Raw genomic sequence first — 20,861 nt, forward strand, 5'->3', positions numbered from 1 at the left:
ACCCACAAATGTGCTTTCAGGATGAATCTTCAGGATCTCTGATCGCTCAGTAGGGTTTAATTTTTCCATGTGAAGGGAGAGACATTTTTCTTCCCCTTAGCTGTTTTGCACTTGGTTAGCCACTTTGCTATCTTATATGGCATCCTGGGCAAGCAGGCTGGGATGGCAGAGAGTGCTCTGTGGAGACGTAGACTTGGATTTAAGTCTTGACTCAGCACTTAGAGGCTGTGTGACTTCTGGCCAGTCACTTAACCTCTCTCGACTTCAGTTTCCTCCCTTGCAAAATGTGGAGAACACTCGTTTTATCCTCCACAGCTTGGAATGCTTATAACATGCCTTATTCAGTCCTCAGAAGACAACAACTAAGAACTGACTTGCCATGATGCTAGGAAATCCAGAAAGCAATTCCAGTTGAAGGTCGCCCCAGGGATCTCCATTAAGGGAAGGACTCTTGTCTGGCTTGGTCTTGTTTCTGACAAACCAAGGTCTTATTTATGGCAGAGGAGAGCAGGCTGACGTGTCGCGTCCAAAGCATGGGCCGGACAGAGTCCCTGGTTCACGCAGCAAACATGGGCAGCAGGGTGGCGCATTGTCCAGAGGTTGTGCTTGTTTTGGGGTGGATGTCCCCGTCTCCAGGATTACAGTCACTGCAGGGGCCCCCAGCCTGAGTTTAGAGCTCTTTCCATTTCTTCATCCTGCCTCTTCACAGAGTACTAGGCCGGCATATATTGAGGAGGATGACATGAGCATGGTACCCCTAAAAAGGGGCGTTGACTCAGGAATTGGGGTGACTGCTGGGACTTTCTAGTTGCAGATGGGAGCTCTAAGACTTGTCCTGGTGTTGCTGCCCCTGACAGGCAGGCCTGGAGTCCAATGGGGAGGCAAGGCCTCTGTTCAGGCTGCCACCACAGGTGCTGGGGCAGAGACCTCTGTGGCTGTTTTTAGAGATTAGGGCTCCATCGCCCAGAGTCACATGCTCTGGAGGGGTCTTCACACCTTCTAGGCCTGGGCCTCACTGGTCCAGCTCCTGTGATCTGCTCCAAGGTCACACCCACAGCCACTTCCTGGGACACATGGTGGCCCAGGATGGCTAGATCCAGACTGTTCCAACTTTTGCCAGCTCCAGGACCCAGAATCACCTTGCCCCTTCCCCCTTGTGACCAGCTCCTCCCTGAAGATATTTTTTATTTTATGTAGCTCAATTAGCGGGCCTAATGAACAGACCTGTCTACCCTAGATTTGCATAACTGAGAGATTCTTACAGTACGAGAAGCATCTACTTTAAGGCAGTTTGCTGTCTTTACCCTATAATGTCAACTTTTTTGGTAGAGAAAAAAAGATGCCCCAGTTCAGGTGGCATCTGCCCTTGGCAGAGAAGCCTGCATTACAGAGTTTTGTTGAAAATGAGGCTGGAGGAAGTGGAGAACCCAGCAGAATGCTGAGCACCCTCAGGGTGGCGAACCATCCCCGTTTGCCCGGGACTGAGGGGGATTCTTAGACCGAGGGACTTTTAGTGCTTAAGTCTCTGCCAATGGGGACAAGTTGGTCACTTCAGCAACACACCCGGCCCCCATGGTGGGCTCTGTCATTATCTCTGTGCTGGGGTGGTTGTTATCCTTATATCAACGACTATTTGGTTTCACGACCTACAGCTACGTTACACATTCCATCCCATTCATACCTGTCTAATTTTTAATGGAGTCATACCCTTTTCCTTTGGAAGCATACATTTAAAACAAAATTATACCAAAAGTGTCACTTAGAAAGTAGTTTCTTCACAAAAGAATCATACTCTCTTCCATGTGACTGTCTTGACCTTTTCATTCTCCTTCATTTATGCTCACCATCACTCCGCAAAGGAGGTATTAGCCCACATAAACTTTTATTAGAAAAGAGAAGATACAGAAGAGTAAATTAATGCATATAGAGTACTCCTTTAATCTTTATAGCAACCCTATGTAGCAGATATTACCATTATTATTTTAGAAATATGGAAACTGAGGATAAGAGAAGTTAGGTAACTTAGTCACGGTCACACAGCTAGTGAGATTTGGAGCTGTGATTTGATGCGAAACTGTGCTTCCCGCGCTCCTACTCCTTATGCACACTGTACGTTCTCATTTTATAGAGGACTGCAGCTAAAGACTTGTGCCTGGATCCCACCTGGATCTTTCTCTGTAAGGCTGGATTTGGAGCAGTTTATTTATTTTCTCTAAATCTCAGTTTCCTCACTTATAAAATGGTGATCATAATATTGAGAGTGTGGTGTTACTGTAAGAATTATAACTCATCTTGAGAATGTGGATTTATAGTGCATAATCAATGTTATCTCTTATTATTACCATGACTATTCATGCGGATGCAGGCCTTATGTCCCAGAAGATCTACTTATCAGCTCATTCCAAATGTTCAAGTTCTTCTCTTTACTCGTAGGGAGGGTACCTTGTGAACAGATAGAAAGACTCACACTATTTTCTCTCATCCTCTACTAGCAAGTGGTGTGGTTTGTGGTGGGAGAAGCAGCCCCTGGAGCTGGGGAGGCCCTGTGGGAGGCTGAGACCTCTGTCTTCATTTTCCTTGCTCTCTGGTGGAATGGACCCACTGTGCCATTTGGCCGGAGCTAAGCTGTGGAGAGCAGACTACGGGCTCCTTCTCAAATCTTCAGGGACACAAGGGACTATCATTGTCAGAACATTCCAGATAATGTCTATATCCTCTTCTAGCGGAAAACTCCAAATAAGATCCCCATGAGTTCCTAGAATAGATGTCCCTGGGCCTAAGACCACTCCAGATGTACAGCTAGTGAAGGGCTCTCACTGTTTATTTCCTATATCTTTGAATGGTGAAACACTGTAAATCTAATTTTAGCTCAGAGTAAAAAGGTCTCTTCTGAGGACTTAATTTGATAACGGTTTTCAATGAGAATTTTGAAAAGAGCAGATTTTTTGTTTTAATGGATTCCAAAAAACCTGAGTCAATCATCTACAAAATTTCTCTGAATTATTTGTACTAGGTCAGATGAGAAATAGCATGTTTTTGGGAACTCCTTATTTGATGACTGCTTTGCATTTCACTCACCTTAAACTAAATTATCTTTTCCTGCGAAGAAGAGACTTTTTGTTCCTTACGTGAATAAAGCTCCATTTAAAATACACATGTGTTGAGGGCCTGCCGAGGGCTAGCCAATGTTCTAGGCAGGGGGTGAAGAGTACCCAAAGACTGATGCCATGTGGTGTCTTTCTTCATGCACCTTACAGCCTGGTGAGGGCCATGGATCCAGCTGGAATGACGAGAACACGTGAGACTCCTGGCGTGTTTTAGTGGATGTATGAAATGCCCTGCATTTGAATCAAATGGCATTTATTAAGTTCATCACCAGTGCTTGCTATTTCACAGGCAGATTCAAGTTAAGTTCAAGCTCGAGCTCACAGTCTTGACCTTGTGCAAATTTTGTTCATTTCTCATATTCATTGATCGAGTTTCTACCCTCAGATCTCTGACTACATTACTAAAGTAACGGCTTTCACACCTGGCTCTTACACTGGTTTTGTAGGTATTTGACATCGAAAGAGGCTCTTTTGCTAAACACACAGATGGCCTCTCCATTTGTTGACTGAAATTACATTTTGAGATAATATGCATTTATATCACTAAGTTTTGGCATATTTGCCTAAAAGCATAACTCATCATTTTATAGATAAGTCTTATGTGTTGGCAAATTGACTCAGAAAGCAAAAGGAACAGCTCAAGATGAATATTAATGTATAATTGCGTTTGCGTTTTTTTCCCATTTCCCATATGTCACTTTTGATCTTATCTTAGGAGAGCTGCACTACTTATACTGCAGGATGGAGATTATGGAGTATTTCTACTTTTAAAATTACATTTTTCATTGGATACAGGAGTCAAAACTCTTTAAGAGAAAGGAAATCATGCCTTTGTGTTGTAATTTTTCTTTATTGCTTGATCAAATTCACCATTATTTTCACCTCCACATCTATTACAAATAACCTTTTCTTCTGTTTCCAGGCTGTGAGGAGAGAGAGCTTTGGGAATGCCCATCTAATAAACAGTGTCTGAAGCCCATAGTCGTCTGTGATGGGTTCCCAGACTGCCCTGAAAGCATGGATGAAAAAAACTGCTGTAAGTGATGGCATGAATTGATCGACACAACATTTTTATTTTAAATACTAATTACTCCTCATTTTGAATGTAAGGCAGAAATTTGGAAATAGGTATCAAAAGCTTTTTACATGTTCAGACCTTTTGACCAAAACTGCACTTGTAAAAACGTATGTCAAGAAGACCATCAAGCGTGTGTAAAATATTTGCACAATGATATTATTCTAGCATTATCACATAGAAAAAGTTACGACACTCCAAATATTCCAAAATAGGGGGCATTAAAAACAACCACAAAATAAAATAATATGTAAACTTTAAAAGTTAAATTGGAAGAATATTTACTCCTGGGTTCGTTACATATCATTAGGTGAATAAAACAAAACAAAGTGTTAGGTGTACTACTGTCCAGAGTTTTGAAAGTATATATAACCACATATAGGAAAAGGTCATGATAAAAAGTTTACAATTATAATCCCTGGATGGCGGGATTAGTAAATTTTTGTGCTGTTTCTGTCTTTTCTATATTTTCTAAATGAATGGCTAGTAGTTTTAGAATCAGAAAAATATATATATATCTCCTGAGATGTTTTACCTACTAGTAACAGAAAGCCCAACTCAAACTGACTTATACAATGAAGACATTTATCTTTTATTATTGTCTATACACATATGTCATATTATCATAGAAAAAGTCAAGTGTAGGGTGGATTCTTGAAGCTGGGTGTGGGAGTTCAGCACCTCTTCTGTGGTTCTTTTGTTTGGCTTGACCTCTGGCTGGCTCCCATCAGGGTCAAAAGATGGCTCCCAAGAGCATTGGGGTGCCATGCTTCCTTGATCATATCCAGTGAGAAGGAGCAAGAACCTTGCCCTCATCTCTGAAGCATCAATTAGGGATTCACTCAGATGGGTCAACTTTGAGTAGAGTCCCAGTGAGCTGTCAGGAGCCTTTGTGTAAATTAGAAAAGACTCCACCCAAACAGCTGAATTGCAAAAGGAAGGCCCCCTTAGGGAGAACCAATTAGAAAAAGATGCTGTTTCCTCCCGCCTGCCCCTATCCTGGGCTGGGACACACGGCCTGGCCAGCAGGGTTTGGGCAGGAACTATTTTGCAAAGCCCAACCCACAAAACCATAGGGCAAGACCCTGATCTTGGATTGCATATTTACTCCTGGACTAATGATTATATTCAGAAAAAGTAATCATAGTCAGAAAAATGCCATGTTCCACTTAACCTAATCAGGATCTTTCTCTGGAGCTGGGGTGAGGGGCCTGAACAAAATCAGGTTCCCTTAAAAAAGGTGCAAGAAAGGAAAGGATGCTAGGTAGGCAATCAAGGAGTTTCACTACAATTTTTAAAAACCCAAGAGGGAATTAGTATGTGACTGAAAAAGTCATTTAATAGTAGAGACTAAAAAAGCCCAAAAACATTATCCATATGTGTGGACAGAGCTTGTTTTCGTCCTATGGTGACTTTAGTCTGCTCATGCCACTTCAGATTTCAACCCTGTTCTGTAATCTTTGGTATTTCTACTGCTTTGGGTTCCCCTTTCTAATCCCACTGTTAGAACTAGAGAATCTAGTCACTTGGAGATAGTAGTTCTGTTTAAATGACTGTTATTTGTATGCATTGGCATCTCCAACATGAGATCGTACCAATTCTGTTATTCTGTCTTTGACACCTGTTTGGAGGTCTTGGTGATAACATCTTTTCTTCCTTCCATGCTCCTGCTGGCAAATGATAATGTGCATGTAGTGATAACCACATTTACTTCTAAAACGTTTCTGTCTTCTTGCTTTTTGTGCCCCTTGCCAGCACTTTGCCAAGATGATGACCTAGAATGCGCAAACCACGAGTGTGTGTCGCGTGACCGGTGGTGTGACGGTGAAGCCGACTGCTTAGACAGTTCAGATGAGTGGGACTGTGGTAAGTGGCTTGTTTCTGCCATGTGCTGTGCACTCTAAGGCCTGCCAGCCGTTTAAGCGAAACGAATCCTAAATGGCTTCGCGAATTTTACTAACCAAGTTCATCTATTTTGCTTTCCTATTAGAAAAGCTGGCAGTGGTGATTCATATATATTATTTCCAACTCACAGAAAACTTCCCCCAAGTTACTCCTCTATTTGAAATTTCCGTATTATATATTTAAAAATTGGGGTTCAAACTTTTAGAAACGTAACTGTTATAATAAAAATTTTAACCCTTTGTTATCATCCAGCTTCAACAGTTACCAATATTCTGTCATTCTTGTATCATTGACACATCCTGGAACAGGATATGAAAGTGGCCCTTCCATCTTCCCTATACTCTTGCTCCAGATGGGACTTTTAACTGTCCACTCCCCTACATAGACAGCACTTAAAGGCATCTCCCGCCAGTACGATCAATGTTGCAGTTGGTAGTCTCAAGTTTGATTCATTCTATCGTCTCATACTCATCACTTCTTCCATTCACTTGGCTCTTACTCCAGTCCTTTACGTCATCTGGCCAAATCATGATTATCATGTGCGTTGTGATTAATTGTGCAGTGTTCCACAAATGATCTGTGTTTATTAAGAATTACAGAGGATGCTCTTCTATAAAATAGGAATTAGTGCACATACCAAATTAATCCAAAGTTAACATCACTCACACGCTTGCATTCTCATATGCTCTCTTGAAAGGAAATATGAATGAAGTTACAACTAGCTCCTTATAGTTATGCAAATCCTTGTGTAAACTCAGGGGAATGGGCCCTGCCTGTGGCCATCTTCTAACTCATGAAGAAAAGTTAAGAACTGTCTGTCTCTTTCACTAGAGCCTATGGTTCTTTGAGGGCAGAGAACATTTCTAATTCATTTCTAATCTAAGTCTTCCATCACACCGAGAGCAGTGATTTGCACAGGGTGAGTACTTCCCAAATGGTTCTTAACTAAAATAAATTAAAATGAATGTGTGTAAGGGAAGCAAAGTCACGGAAACTTATCATTTGGTTTCATGAGAAGAAATGGGTTTTTTTTCTTTCTTTTTGCTGAGGAAGATTTGCCCTAAGCTAACCTCTATTGCCAATCTTCGTCTTTTTTTTTTGCTTGAAGAAGATTCTCCCTGAGCTAATATCTGTGCCAATCTTCCTCCACTTTATATGTGGGTCGCTGCCACAGCATGGCTGACAAGTGGTGTAGGTCCATGCCCAGGATCTGAACCCTCGAACACGGGCCACCAAGGTGGAATACACTGAACTTAACCACTATACCATGGGGCTGGCCCCCAAGAAGTGATTTTAATTGGGATTTTCCTTTTTTTTTTCCTCAGTGACCCTCTCTAAAAAGGTGAACTCCTCTTCATTCTTGACTGTGCACAAATCTGCCAGAGAACACCATGTGTGTGCAGACGGCTGGCAGGAGACGTTGAGTCAGCTGGCCTGCAAGCAGATGGGTTTAGGGTAAGGTCAGTAGTTTGTAGCACTGATGAATTTCTCAGAGGGCTTGGCGGGACTTGGCAATAATATCTTCCTTATGAATGCAGAGTGAGTTAGTGCTCTCAAGCAGAGCCCTCCAAAGCACCGGAAATGAGTCAGGAGAGGACTGCCTTTAATTACAGACACCTGCTCTGAAGAGCATGGATTCAAAACCTACTTTGATGAAGCCTCTAAAAGTAAATGAAGTAATTGTATTCTACATGCTTCTGAAATGAAATACTTTCCTTATTTATAAAAGCATTAAGATGGTTTCCTCCAAGGAACTTAGATGGGAAAATCTTGTGATTTTCCCCCAAAAGGTTATTGAAAATTCCTTTTTAAGCAACACACACTTTTTAATAAGTTGAAAAATAGAAGCTGGACTTGCTGGTATTTTAATTTACCCTAAGTAATGCAGGAAACAGCTCACCATTTTTACTTCTTAGTAGAATGAAAAGACACTCACTCTGGCTTTGATACAAGTACACTGACATTGATACTTTGAAAGTTGAATACTTACTAGTTTGTAGGGTTTTCTTTTTCAGCTCTATTTGGGATAGAAAGCAATAATTGAAAGGTCTTAGAATCTATATGTGAGTGCGTGTGTGTACGTACATGCGTGTGTATATATATATTTTACCACTGATGTATGTGAGATTTTGGGGAAATGTAGAGATGAGAAAAATAAAAGATAACGGAGTTATAAAATTTTAGAATAAAAAATTGATTAAATGGTATTTCCCAGGACTCCTTTGAGCAAACTTAAAACAATTTTACATTAACGAGCCATTCAATTATGGAATAGCAACTAGCAGCACATTTTTGTTATCCTGGTTTGAAGAATTATGTAAATCCCACGTCTTCAGCCCATTTTTCCCCTGTAAACACCCATGTCTTTGGAAAATTGAGTAACTGATGCTAATCTGTGATAAAAGAACTTTAAACTTTGCCAGAGTGGAAAAATTATATTTGCCAAGATCCATCAAATTATACTTCATTTTCACAACTTCCTTATTATGTCTAAATGAAATGGGATATGATTGCGATCAGAGATAAATGAAAAAGCCTTTTGAATGAGCTTTATTTTCCTCTCACCAAGACAAAAGGTTATTTCTTAATATGAAAACTTGAATGCCTGACAGGTAACTCCACTGAGAGTTCTGAGAGAAAGTTGGAACTACAAAGATTTTACAACCAGAAAAATTCTTTTGGCAAACCGCTCTGTTCTACTGCAAATAGAAGGAATCTTGTTTTAAATATTCTGCTTTATATTTCTTCAAATTCTTTGCATATTGGATTTAAATTTTTTTTACTGTGGTAAAATGCACACAACATAAAATTTGCCATTTTAGCCATTTTAAAGTGTACAATTCCGTGGCATTAAGTCTATTCACGATGTTGTACAACCATCACCATTTTCTGTCTTCTTTCACTTAGTGTAATGTTTTCGTGCATCCATGTTTCAGTACTTCATTCCTGTGTGTGGCTCAATAATATTCCTTTGCATGGATATACCACCTTTTTAAAATCTATTCATTCCATTAATAGACATTTCAGTGATTTCCCCCTTTGGCTATTGTGTGCATATTGGATTTTAAAAAAATCTCTTTATTTCATTTGTTGCATTTCCTTAACATAGCAGAAAATATCCGTTTTGAGATTTTTAGATATTTGAAATCTAAATTGACATTTAGATTTTTTTAAAAGATAACTTTATTTCAGGGAAGGGCTAGGAAAATCTGAGAGAGCAGTATGGATGAAAAACCGTAAACGTTATTTGACTGAGTTAATGGGTAAGCAGTGATAAGTCTTCCAGGGAAATGAGTAGGGAAGGTAGTCTTAGTATTTTTGTACTTTTTGGTTGCCTTCAAGTTTACTCTTCAGTTTACATGGATGGCTCATGAATTGACAGAAATCTGGAGCCAGGCTGGGGCAGGAACAAAGATAATGGGCAAGATGAGGCCAAATTCCTGCTCTGGGAGTGGGCTGCTTGGGAAGCTGCTCTGTTATCTGGTCCTTGGAGACCAGCCACTGTGCCACAAATTCACAATCCTGCCAATGATGCCTCAAACTCTACGTAACTCTGCACCTTTGAGCCATTTCCTCCAGAATCAAAGTCCCTAATAGCAGGGTCTGTCTGGCTATGACTAGTCATTGACCTGCACTCCAGCTGCCAGAAGGAGGGGAGAGGAATAGCTGTCTTTCTTTAGCTTCTGGAGTGGAGTGTCCATTACACTGGCCTGCCTTTATACCTTCACACTCACTCTGCATCAGAATCTTGAAGTTTTAAAAAAAAACCCAACTAATTCTATTCAGTATCTCCGTCCCATTGTTTTCCGAGTATCTGCTAATGGGCCTTGTACCGGAGTAGGCACTGTGTGGAGGACGTAAAGGTGAATGACGTCTTCAAAGAGCTTATAATGTAGTGGAGAAGACATGAGGAAACAACCAAGAATGTAAAATTAGAAAAAATTCCTGACTTTTCGTCATCTGAGAATGATTCGTTTATAGCATAGCACATGGCATTCCTATTAAAATTGTATAAGAAAAATATTCAACTCTAATATTATCGTGATGTTATAATATAACTTCATTAAACATTCATTTCTTCATTCAGTAAGCATTTATAGGGAAAAACATTGTAGTGCAGTGTTCAAAACAAACATACTCTCACTCCAAATAGGTCATCCGTCTATTTGAGGGAGTACATTTTGGAGCTAGTGCATCAAAAACACAGGACTACACCAAATTACACATTTTGCAGGGATTCTACTGAAATGCTTTCATGATAGAGACAGTTGATTAAAAACACCTGCACTTCGAGCTTTTCAGACCCGTATTTCGCCTTCCATGTCTAACAACGCAAATGCTAGGCTCTCAACTAAGTGCTTGTCCAAATGAGAAGAGTCTGAATTCTTTGCTGAATCTGAAAAACTTCTTACCCCCATCTGCATGTAGCTCTAGGGTTTGCCCCAGCTTGGAAATATTGTGACTATCTGATGAGACAAGGGTATAAATCAAACCCCTAAATTCTCATGACAGTATATTGACTTTGCTACCTGCATGTCCAGTATCAAAAACGTATGGACATTTATTTAGTCAACAGTACAAATCAGAATTTAGACTGCCCTCTAATAATTGCCAAATGCTCAGTTGCGACATCTGGTATTTGAGGAAGTTGGTCTAGGGAATGTGGGAATGTGATTCTTTGTGCCTCTTGGCTTCACAAACTTTCTCTCTATATAGTTAGATCATTTGGAAATAAGCTATACTATTTTGGAAAAATTCCTTTGTGGAGTTAGTTGCAATTTGATTTTATGCCCTAATCTTTTAGAGTTGGTCAATGGAAGAGACATCCTTCCGAAGAATGTTTCTCTGTCTTGGGCAAAACCACAAAGACTGAATCTATTATATTACCTAAGAGTCCCTGATATAAGGATTTACATTGTAATTGTTTCCTAAAGTTTACTCCCTGGAAAAAGTTTCCAACTTCAGATTGTCATGTAAGAACTATTTGGTCCGGGATGGTTTCCTTGTTGATTGACTTCCATGAAGCTCGAAGACAGATTCAGTCCTCTGTAGTGGTAAATCTGGTCCAGATCGCTGGTCTTGTATATGGAAACCATAGAGAAGAAACTCAAAACCTTGAAGTCATTTTTTCAAAAATTACAATATAATTCATATATCATAAAATTCAGTTGTTTTTAGTATATTTCCAAAGTTGTGCAATCATCACCACTGTCTAATTCCAGAAACTTTTCAGCACTTGGAGAAGAAACCCCACACCCATTAGCAGTCATTCCCCATTTCTCCTTCCCCAAACCCCTGACAAACACTAATTTACTTTCTGTCTCTATGGATTTGTCTCTTGTGCACATTTCACATAAATAGAATCATACAATGTGTGCCTTTTTTGTCTGGCTTCTTTCATGTAACATAATGTTTTCAAGGTTCATCCATGTTGTAGTGTGTATCAGTACTTCATTCCTGTTTATGGCTGAATAATATTTCATTGTGTAGCTATAACCACATTTTGACTATCTATTCATCAATTGATGGACTTTCAGGTTGTTTCCACTTTTTGGCTCTTATGCTATTAACATTTATATACAAGTTTTTGTGTGAACATATGTTTTCGGTTCTCTTGGGTGTTTACTTACCACTAGTGTTACTGGGTCAAATGGTAACTCTATATTTAGATTTTTGAAGAACTGCCAAATTGTTTTCCAAAGGGGCTTATGCTCCCACCAGTAATGCTTGAGAGTTCCATTTTCTCAATATCCTCAGCAACATTTATTATTGTTCTTTTTTTTTATTGTAGCCATTATCTGACTAAAAGGGATCACTCTGGTTGTTGTATTGAGAATAGGCTGTAGGGGGAGATTTCAAGTGATAGTCCAAGTGAGAGATTTTGGTGACTCAGATCAGTATGGTAGCAGAGGACGTGGTGATAAACGGTTTGAATCTGAACCTATTTTAAAAGTAGAGCCAACAGGACTTCCTGACAGATTGAGTTAACAAAGAAAAGAGTCAAGGATGACTTAAAGGTTTTCCGGGGCAGCAACTGGAAAGATGGGATTACAATAAACTGAGATGAGTAAGACTGCAGATAGAGCAAGATTAGGGAGAAAGAGCAGTTCTGTTTTGGACATGTTAAGTTTGGGATGTCTAGTAGACATCCAAGTGGAGATGTTTATAAGGCTCAAGTCTGGAGTTTATTAGAGAGGTCTGGGCTGGAGATAAATATTTGGAAATCACCTGAATACAGATGATATATAGATTTGTGGGACTGGGTGGCATAACTAGGAGAGTGAGTATAGAAAGAGAAGATAATATGTAGGGCTGAGCCCCAACATTAAGATGATGGGAGAAGGGAAGTAACAAGTCAACAGAGATGAAAAGGAACAACCAGTGGGATGGGAGTATGTGATACCCTGGAAACCAAGTGAAGAAAGTGTATCAAGTAAGAGGTGATGGTCAGTTCTATCAAATGCTGCTGAGAAGTCAAGTAAAATGAGAACTGAAAACTGGCTATTGCTTTCAGCAAAACTGACTGTTGGTTTCAGCAACGTGCATGCCATTGACAGGAGCAATTTCTGTGGAGTGAGGGGGCAAAAGCCTAAGAGATAATGGGAAGAGAGAAATAAAAGATAGTAAGTATAGAACTTTTTTGAGTAATTTTGCTACAAAGAGGAGCAAAGAAATGTGAGCAGTGGCTGCTGGGGGCAATAGGGTTAGGAGCTGTTTGGTGCCTTAATTTCCCTAGAAACTCTCACTATCCCATGGCTAAATTCTTGAAAGAGCCCTGCCTGCTGTAGTACGAACATCACGTTCAATTGCTATAGACTGAACGTTTATTTCCCCCCAAAATTTGTATGGTAAATCCTAACCCTCAATGTGATGGTCTTTGGAGGTGGGGCCTTTGAGAGATGATTAGGTCATAAGAGTGGGGCCTTCATGAATGGGATTAGTGCCCTTATAAAAGAGACCCCAGAGAGCCCCCTCACCCCTTCCACTGTGTGATGACACAGCAAGAAGATGGGCATCTATGAATGAGGACCTTGGCCTTCACCAGACACCAAATCTGCCAGTACCTTGATCTTGGACTTCCCAGCCTCTGGAACTGTGGAAAATAAATTCTGTTGTTTATAGGCCATCCAGTCTATGGTAATTTGTTACAGAAGCCTGAATAGACTAAGGCAGAAATAAATCATTTTATGTTAAAAGACTTCTTTCATTGCATGTATTTTTTTTTCTTTTGAGGAAGATTAGCTCTCAGCTAACAGCTGCCACCAATCCTCCTCTTTTTGATGAGGAAGATTGGCCCTGAGCTAACATCTGTGCCCATCTTCCTCTATTCTTTATGTGGGACACCTGCCCCAGCGTGGCTTGAGAAGTGGAGTATAGGTCCACGCCTGGGATCCAAACTGGTGAACCCTGGGCTGCAGAAGCAGAGCGAGCGAACTTAACTGCTAATGCTACTGGGCCTGTAACGTATTTTTTTTAACTGAGTAAGTTTGAACTATTTTCCCAAACTGGTGGGCTCACCATAAACTAGTTCCTCTTTCTTCAACTTCATATCCCTTTATATGCTCCTTCTCTTTCCAGGCTGGCTTGTCTTTTATCTGTGTTCCATGGACACATACCTTTCTGCCTCTGCCTCTGTGTCCATATATGCACCATTTTCTACACTTCCTATCAAAATCCTTCAGGGCCTCACTCAAGCCCATATGGAGCCTTTCACATCTCCTTGATCCTTTTCCTCCCTATATTTCCTGTGGTACTTAAAAATAGGTACCACACAATTTCCCTCTTAGTTCTACAATGCCATGTGTCATTTGTATTATTTTTTTTTTTTAAAGAAGTATGCACTTTTTTTTTTTTAAAGATTTTATTATTTCCTTTTTCTCCCCAAAGCCCCCCAGTACATAGTTGTATATTCTTCGCTGTGGGTTCTTCTAGTTGTGGCATGTGGGACGCTGCCTCAGCGTGGTCTGATGAGCAGTGCCATGTCCGCGCCCAGGATTCGAACCAACGAAACACTGGGCCGCCTGCAGCGGAGCGCGCGAACTTAACCACTCGGCCACGGGGCCAGCCCCTGTATTTTTTTTTTTTTTGATTCTTTATCTTATTTCCCAGAATAGGTTATACAAAATAATAATGGCTAACTTTAATTGTGCGCCTGGCTGTTCCAAGTACTTGATATGTGTTATCTCAATTTATCCACATTACAATCCTGTAAGATAAGTAATATTGTTATTTCTATCTTACGTATGAGGAAACAGAGGCTTAGAGAGGTCAAGGAACTTTGCGAGGTCACAGAAAAACACAGAGCCAGGATGCAAGTTCAAGCAAGGGCAGAGGGCCTCTTGGGTACTAGGAGTAGGTCCTTATGGCACCGATTTAGTCAATAAACATGACCTGATTGATGTGACCAACCAGCTTCTTAAACATAAATCCCTTTCACTATTGCGTTACATGGGAGTTTCGTGGCAAGTCTCAATACCACCTTGTGATCTTATCATTGTAGACTTTTTAAGTAGATAGCGGTGAGGAAGTGGAGGAAATTCATCATGCGGGACCACAATCCAAGTGTTTTTCACTTTTTCAAAAGTCACTTACAGTAATAAGTAGATGCTTGGCGTATTCTAATTAGAAGTCAAATCCACAAAGTGTTATTTTCTTTCACACAGCGGCTTCGTTGCTTTTCTGGCAGACAAGTAGCTTGGGCGTGGAGAATTAATTTCTTGCGTATTTCCAAGAAGCTGCTGGTTAAATTACTGCCTGGGTGAGAAGAAAATCATAGAACCCAATGTGTGGGCATAGTGTTTTCTAGAACATGCTATTCTAGGGTGAGGGAGAAGAATCATTTTCCTGAAAAAGTGCTGCATCCTAAAGGAAGAGGAAATGTTTTTTTAAGCTCTTCCGTGAGACCATAGGGTACAAGGCTTTAATAAACAAAGCAAGGGATGTCTACCAGTTGTCCCAAGAGCATTTCCATATGAACACTAACAGCAAGCTCTGCTAAGAATTTGGATATTTGTTGGCAAACTGAATCTCAAACTGTATTGGTTGAGTTAATGAATAATTTATGAAATTAAATGGAAACTTCTCAGTGGTGTAGAGAAATTCACCTTTATTAACTAGAATGGAACTATGCAGGATTTTTTTAATTAATCTGCATTCTGATTAAACCTGAATTAATCAGATTTTCTTTTTAATTCTCTTACATTCCATTCGGTGGTAAAAAAAAAAATTCATCATTAAAAAGTAGTTTCACATCCTGATTTATAAAACCAAAGATGGTTTCCACGGGTTGTCCAGAATTAAGTACTGTCAAGACTCATCTTTTAGCCAAAAATATTGGGGGTAATTTTGAGGAAGAAGATTTTGGGATGGGAAGAATCAATCTCCATGAAGTCTCTAGGGGCAAAAGATTCCCCAGTCATCATAATGAATATAGCATTGCCTTTGGACTTGAATGTGAATTGGTCCTGGGTAAATAAGAGCATGCTTTATAGCTTGAGCCATCCGTCAGGAATTGACCAAGGAGGCTGGTGTTATTTCTGTTAGAAGTCCTTATATGGCAGCATCCTCCTTTTGGAATTAACACCACAAGACTCCTGATGTTGACTTAACTTCTGATCTAGTAACTTCATGTTTTCTTTGAAACCTGCTGCAATTTGGCTTTCTTTTACCTCCAAGATAGGACTGATAGTCAGTAGTGATATTATCCACACCCCAAATCCACTGGTCTTTTCTTATTATTTATATAGTTTGGACTCAGAATCCAGTTTCTCACTCTGGCCTCTGAGACACTGCATAATCTGGCTGGCTTCCCTCTCTGACCCAATCTCTTAGCACCCTCCACTTGTCCACTCAACTTTAGACACATTGACCTTATTACGGATGTTCAAGCACTGTCAGCTTATTCCCACCTCAGAAGCTTTGCCTTCACTGTTCCTTTTGCTTGGAATGTTGATCTTTAGCCTTTTGCAAGATTACCGCTATGTCATCATGCATGTCTCAGTCAAATATCAACCACTTAGAAAGGCCTTCCTTGACAACTGTAGTGGAGCAGCCTTCACCCTCACCAAGTCACTATTTGCTTTCTTTGTCTTCTTCAAAGTAATGATCAATATCAGAAATTCTTTTTTCACATTCGTAATTTGTTCCTCTCACTCAGATAATAACTCTTGAGGGAGGGACTCCACCTGATACAGCACCAAAGTGCTATCTCCATTTCCATTCCCCCTTTTTAAACCCTCACCGTCAGTTTTAGTCTTGTCCATCTGACTGTGTCATTTATTTAAATTCTGCCAGAGTAATATTCTTTCTGAGATCTAACTCATTTTACAGCAATATCAGCTTGAATACTCACTGATTGACCCACTGTGTCTAATAAGCCGTCTAATTTCTACACAATCTTTTACCCTCCTTATATCTTCCAAAAACTAACAAAAGAAAATGTAGAATCTTGACTCTGAAGTACAATTATCTTTTAAACTGAAAAATTCCAATGAAAGTCACTTGTAGCAGACATTTATTGCGCTGCTTCCCTGCATTCCTCCTTTCCTTTGGGACCTGCCTCCTTTCCTTTTGGCGACTTGCTTCACTTCCCATTCTATCCTTGGGATCCAAAGAGGAGCTGCCATCTTTGTACATGACTCACTTTTCTTGGCTCCAGTGAGTGGTTGAGGGGTAAGTAAGTAAGGTGAGCTGGGCAAATCAAAGGACCTTACATCCAGGCCACAGTGATTGGATTTGGGATGCTTAAAATTCTTCAACAAGATTTGTTTTAATTGGAGGTGGGAAAGAAGACTTCTTTCCTTTTTGGTCACAAAAGTCAATGGATTTGAGTTTAGAGCTACAAGAGCCTATCCCCTGGCTTTTGGAAAAGTCACTTGCAGACAAGAAAACCACCCTCCCCTTTCCTCACACTCCTTCCCACAGCAGGAAGTGGAGATGAGAGATGGAGAGTCCTGAAGGTACTCAGCTCCTGGCACCAGCCATGCTGGAAACCATCCACATCCCTTTAGTGATTGATTACATTTCTGCTTTTTGATATTCCAGCGCTATTTTAGGTACTAAAATGCTGACCTTTTTCTTAGTGTAACTTAGTGTAACTCTTAACTGAAACTTTTTTTAAATCTCTGAAGTTTGAATAATTTTATCTTGTAATATACCAAGAGAGTCATATTCTGCTTTAAAAATTTGAATTGAATAAAGGTGCATTTTTCTATACTCGTAATCCTCGAGAAGGGGAAGAAAAGGCCAAATAACAAAGCAAAGCTTCTATTAGAAAAATAAATTCTACCGTGGTTCACAGTCTTTCTGAACTAGTGGCATAAAAAATGGCATACTGTGATTGAAACTGGTAATCTCTAGCTTTACACTGATGAACTAAAGAAAATGAAGATGTATACGAAACACTTTCTTTGAAACTAAACTCAGGTTCCTGTAAATAAAATGTTGAGTCTCTCTTTCCTAAAAATAAAAAACATAATTGTTCCAAAAAGTTTCCTCTAAGTTGTGGAAAAAAAGATCAGATTTTTAAAGATAAAATAACCAGAAGGAGGGGCCGGCCCCGTGGCCGAGTGGTTAAGTTCGCGCGCTCTGCTTTGATGGCCCAGGGTTTCGCAGGTTCGGATCCCGGACGTGGACGTGGTGCGGCTCGTCAGGCCATGCTGAGGCAACGTCCCACATGCCACGACTAGAAGGATCCACAACTGAAGTATACAAGTATATACTGGGGGGCTTTGGGGAGAAGAAGAAGAAGAAGAAGAAGAAAAAAATTGGCCACAGATATTAGCTCAGGAGCCAATCTTCAAAAAAAACAAAAACAAAAACAAAAAACCCGAAGGATACAGTTGAGCTGGTGTAGTTTCTGAAAGAGGTGGATCTTTTGCTCAAAAATATACTTACAACTTGACACCATTTACTCAGCTTGTTTCATAAGATTGAGTTTTATAAGCGATCAAATGGTATTTTAATTTAAAATTTTTGCGATTCATTCTTCTTCCACTTTTAATGAAAAGTTTATGTAGTACTTTATTTTATTGACTTTATTTTCTAATTTATATTGAATGATAATGTTTGTTCAGTAGTTATATTTTATAAATTTATATTTTACTTCATGTTATACTTTTGTAATTTTATATGGGAAATGAATGAAATATTTAGTTTCACTGATTTTTTTATTTTATGAAATATGAGCACTCTGCAATTTAATTTTATAATCCATAACTTCTCTATTTGCTTTGAGATAGTTTTTGTCTCTTGTACCCATAGATCATAGCCTAATACAGTTATTATACTCTACCTCTGAGGTAGACAAATGAATAAAATTATATATTTTCAGTTAAGGTTGCAATAAAAATATTTTCTTAAATACTAAGTTGACTGGAAAAATAAACTCAGGCTTCATACTTTCCTTTAAACATTTGGGTTGATGGGAGTTTGGCTGTATAAAGGGTAAGACGAGCTGTCTATCCAGATGAATGATTCTATAGTAGGGTTCATTCATGTTTTATTTGAAACCTGTTATGCCTTTCTGTCAAAATTTCCAGGTCACCTTTCTGCTTGACAAAATAATTTAACTAGCTTTTAATATTAACATGTCTAGTCTATAGGAACCAAACAGAGATAATAATGTGACAGGATTTAAGAAAAGATTTTTAAAATCAGATACTAAGTGTCTAGTGGAAGTGTTCCAAGTTCTGAACAGGATGCTCAGAATTGCAAATAATGTATCTTGTCCACTACACAAGGCATTTGCATATCAAGCCTAATTGTCAGCACTGAGGTTGAATACTCAGATTATTTTTCCCTGGTAATAGACACAAGAAAACAGTTCTCGTCCTTCCGCTGAAATGTATAACGTGTGTTGGTAATTCCTGCTCTCTTGCTGCCAAATTAAAGAAGCGCTTGACTTTTGGGGATTTGTGCTGACCTTTATTTTTTAAGTCAGCAGCCCCAACATAATTATAATACAAGCATGCGATGCCTTATTACTAAACATCAAGTGGCTTCATGAGAGTGACACAAGATTTATAGGGCAAATTGTCTAGAGATCCGATTGTTCACCTAAGCCTTGAAATGTAAAATTCCTATCAGAATGTCAAGATGTTTCATCATTCTGGTTAAATTCTGTCTTCTCATTTCATTGTGCATGCGTCAGGGGAATTATACATTTTTTATATGTGTCTTAAGGCCACACAATTCAAGGAGTAAATTTGAGCGAAATCCTTTCACTTTTCTGTGCAGTACTGCCTTAGACCCAGAGCAGAGAGGCCTTGCCATGGGCCCCAGCATTTACAGCAGTGGTTCTCAACCAGGGGTGACTTTGTCCCTAGGAAGCATTTGGAAATGTCTATAGACATTTTTGACTGTCAACACAGGAGACGTGGGGTGATAGGAGCATCTAGTGGGCAGAAACCAGGGATGATGCAAAACATCCTACAATGCACAGGACAGCCCCACATAGAAAATAATCCTCTGGTATAAAATGTCAGTAGTGACAAGGATGAGAGACCCTGGTTTAGAGGGACCACTCTGGCCCCATGGGGCTAGGAGTCTGTCAACCATGGAGTTATGTCCACTTGGAGCCTGATCTAAAGTAATGTTTTCAAAGTGTGGTTCCAGATCAACAGTGTCAGCATCACTTGGGATCTTGTTAGAAAGGCAACTTTTTGGGCCCCATCTCAGACTTACCATCTCAGGGATCTGGAGATGGGGCCAACAATGTTCGTTATAACACATCCTCTGGGTGATTCTGATGAATGGTAAAGTTTGAAAACCACTGTTCCAAGGAGTCCAAGAATCCTATAGTTGTGCCTAAAAGATATGTTTATCAAGATGGGAAGATAGAATATATTTCCTTTAACAGTTTGTTAACTCGATTTTTAACATGTAAAGGTGTAGACATACAGCATGTGGGCCTCTACTTGTCCTCTTGCTGTAGGCCCCAAAGGTGTTTGGGATGGGTCTGTATCTGTGCCTCAGTTTTCTCAGGCTGTCAAATGAAGGCATTGGATTAGATCTTTGCTTGAATTTCCTTCTCTGTCTGTGATGTCATGGCTGCTTTAGAGGCATTTGGGTCTGGCTGCATTCCCGCACAGACTCTCTTAGGATACAGTGACTAATGCTTAATCACTGGCAAAATATTTTTTGCTCTTTTGCTCTCTACCCAACAGATTTCTTTAATTTGTCTCTTGATATAATATGGAAAAAGATCAGTCAAATGCATTACGAATTGTCAAACCAAATTTGAGCAGCTGTTAATTTCCAGATACTTTTTAATAGCATGATTTACATTGTGTATGTAATTATAAAAATTAAAAAGTATGGACACATATACTTGATGAGTTTGTAAATTGGCATTACTCTTTGAAGGAGAAATTCATGCCATTAATGAAAAATTTAAGTTTTGATTTAATAATTTTATTTCTAGGAATTTATTCTACTTGTGCAAGTAGGCAAAGGTGAATAGCTAAGCGTGTTAACTGCTGCTTTTTTGTTATAGCCAAAAGTTGGAAACAGCCTACATGTGCATCAATAGTGGATTGGTTAAGTAAACGTATGTACACCCGCGTAATGGAACACTGTGCAGTTGTAAAAAGAACACGGTGTGTGTTGCTAATGAAGAAGGCTACATGGTGTTCAAAGTGTGAGGAGCGGTATTTTGACATCAGACCATAGAGATTCAAGTGTCAGTTCTGTGTGACCACGGGAAAGTTACTTATTCTCTCTTTGCCTCAAATTTTTATCTCCAAAATGGGGAATAATAATAAAGCATACTTTAC

At 39.6% G+C, this 20,861-nt stretch overlaps 1 protein-coding gene across 8 annotated transcripts in view; it reads left to right on the forward strand.

Moving 5' to 3' along the window:
• CORIN (corin, serine peptidase) overlaps positions 1-20,861 on the forward strand; it is a 211,759-nt gene that overhangs the window by 166,845 nt on the left and 24,053 nt on the right. For all 8 annotated transcript variants that reach the window (XM_070615025.1, XM_070615028.1, XM_070615023.1 and 5 more), the window contains 3 exons: positions 4,030-4,143; positions 5,938-6,048; positions 7,413-7,542. In XM_070615025.1, the coding sequence (XP_070471126.1) occupies positions 4,030-4,143; positions 5,938-6,048; positions 7,413-7,542 (355 nt within the window). The remainder of the gene's footprint in view (positions 1-4,029; positions 4,144-5,937; positions 6,049-7,412; positions 7,543-20,861) is intronic.

Source organism: Equus przewalskii, chromosome 3, assembly GCF_037783145.1.
Source record: "Equus przewalskii isolate Varuska chromosome 3, EquPr2, whole genome shotgun sequence".
NCBI lineage: Eukaryota > Metazoa > Chordata > Mammalia > Perissodactyla > Equidae > Equus > Equus przewalskii.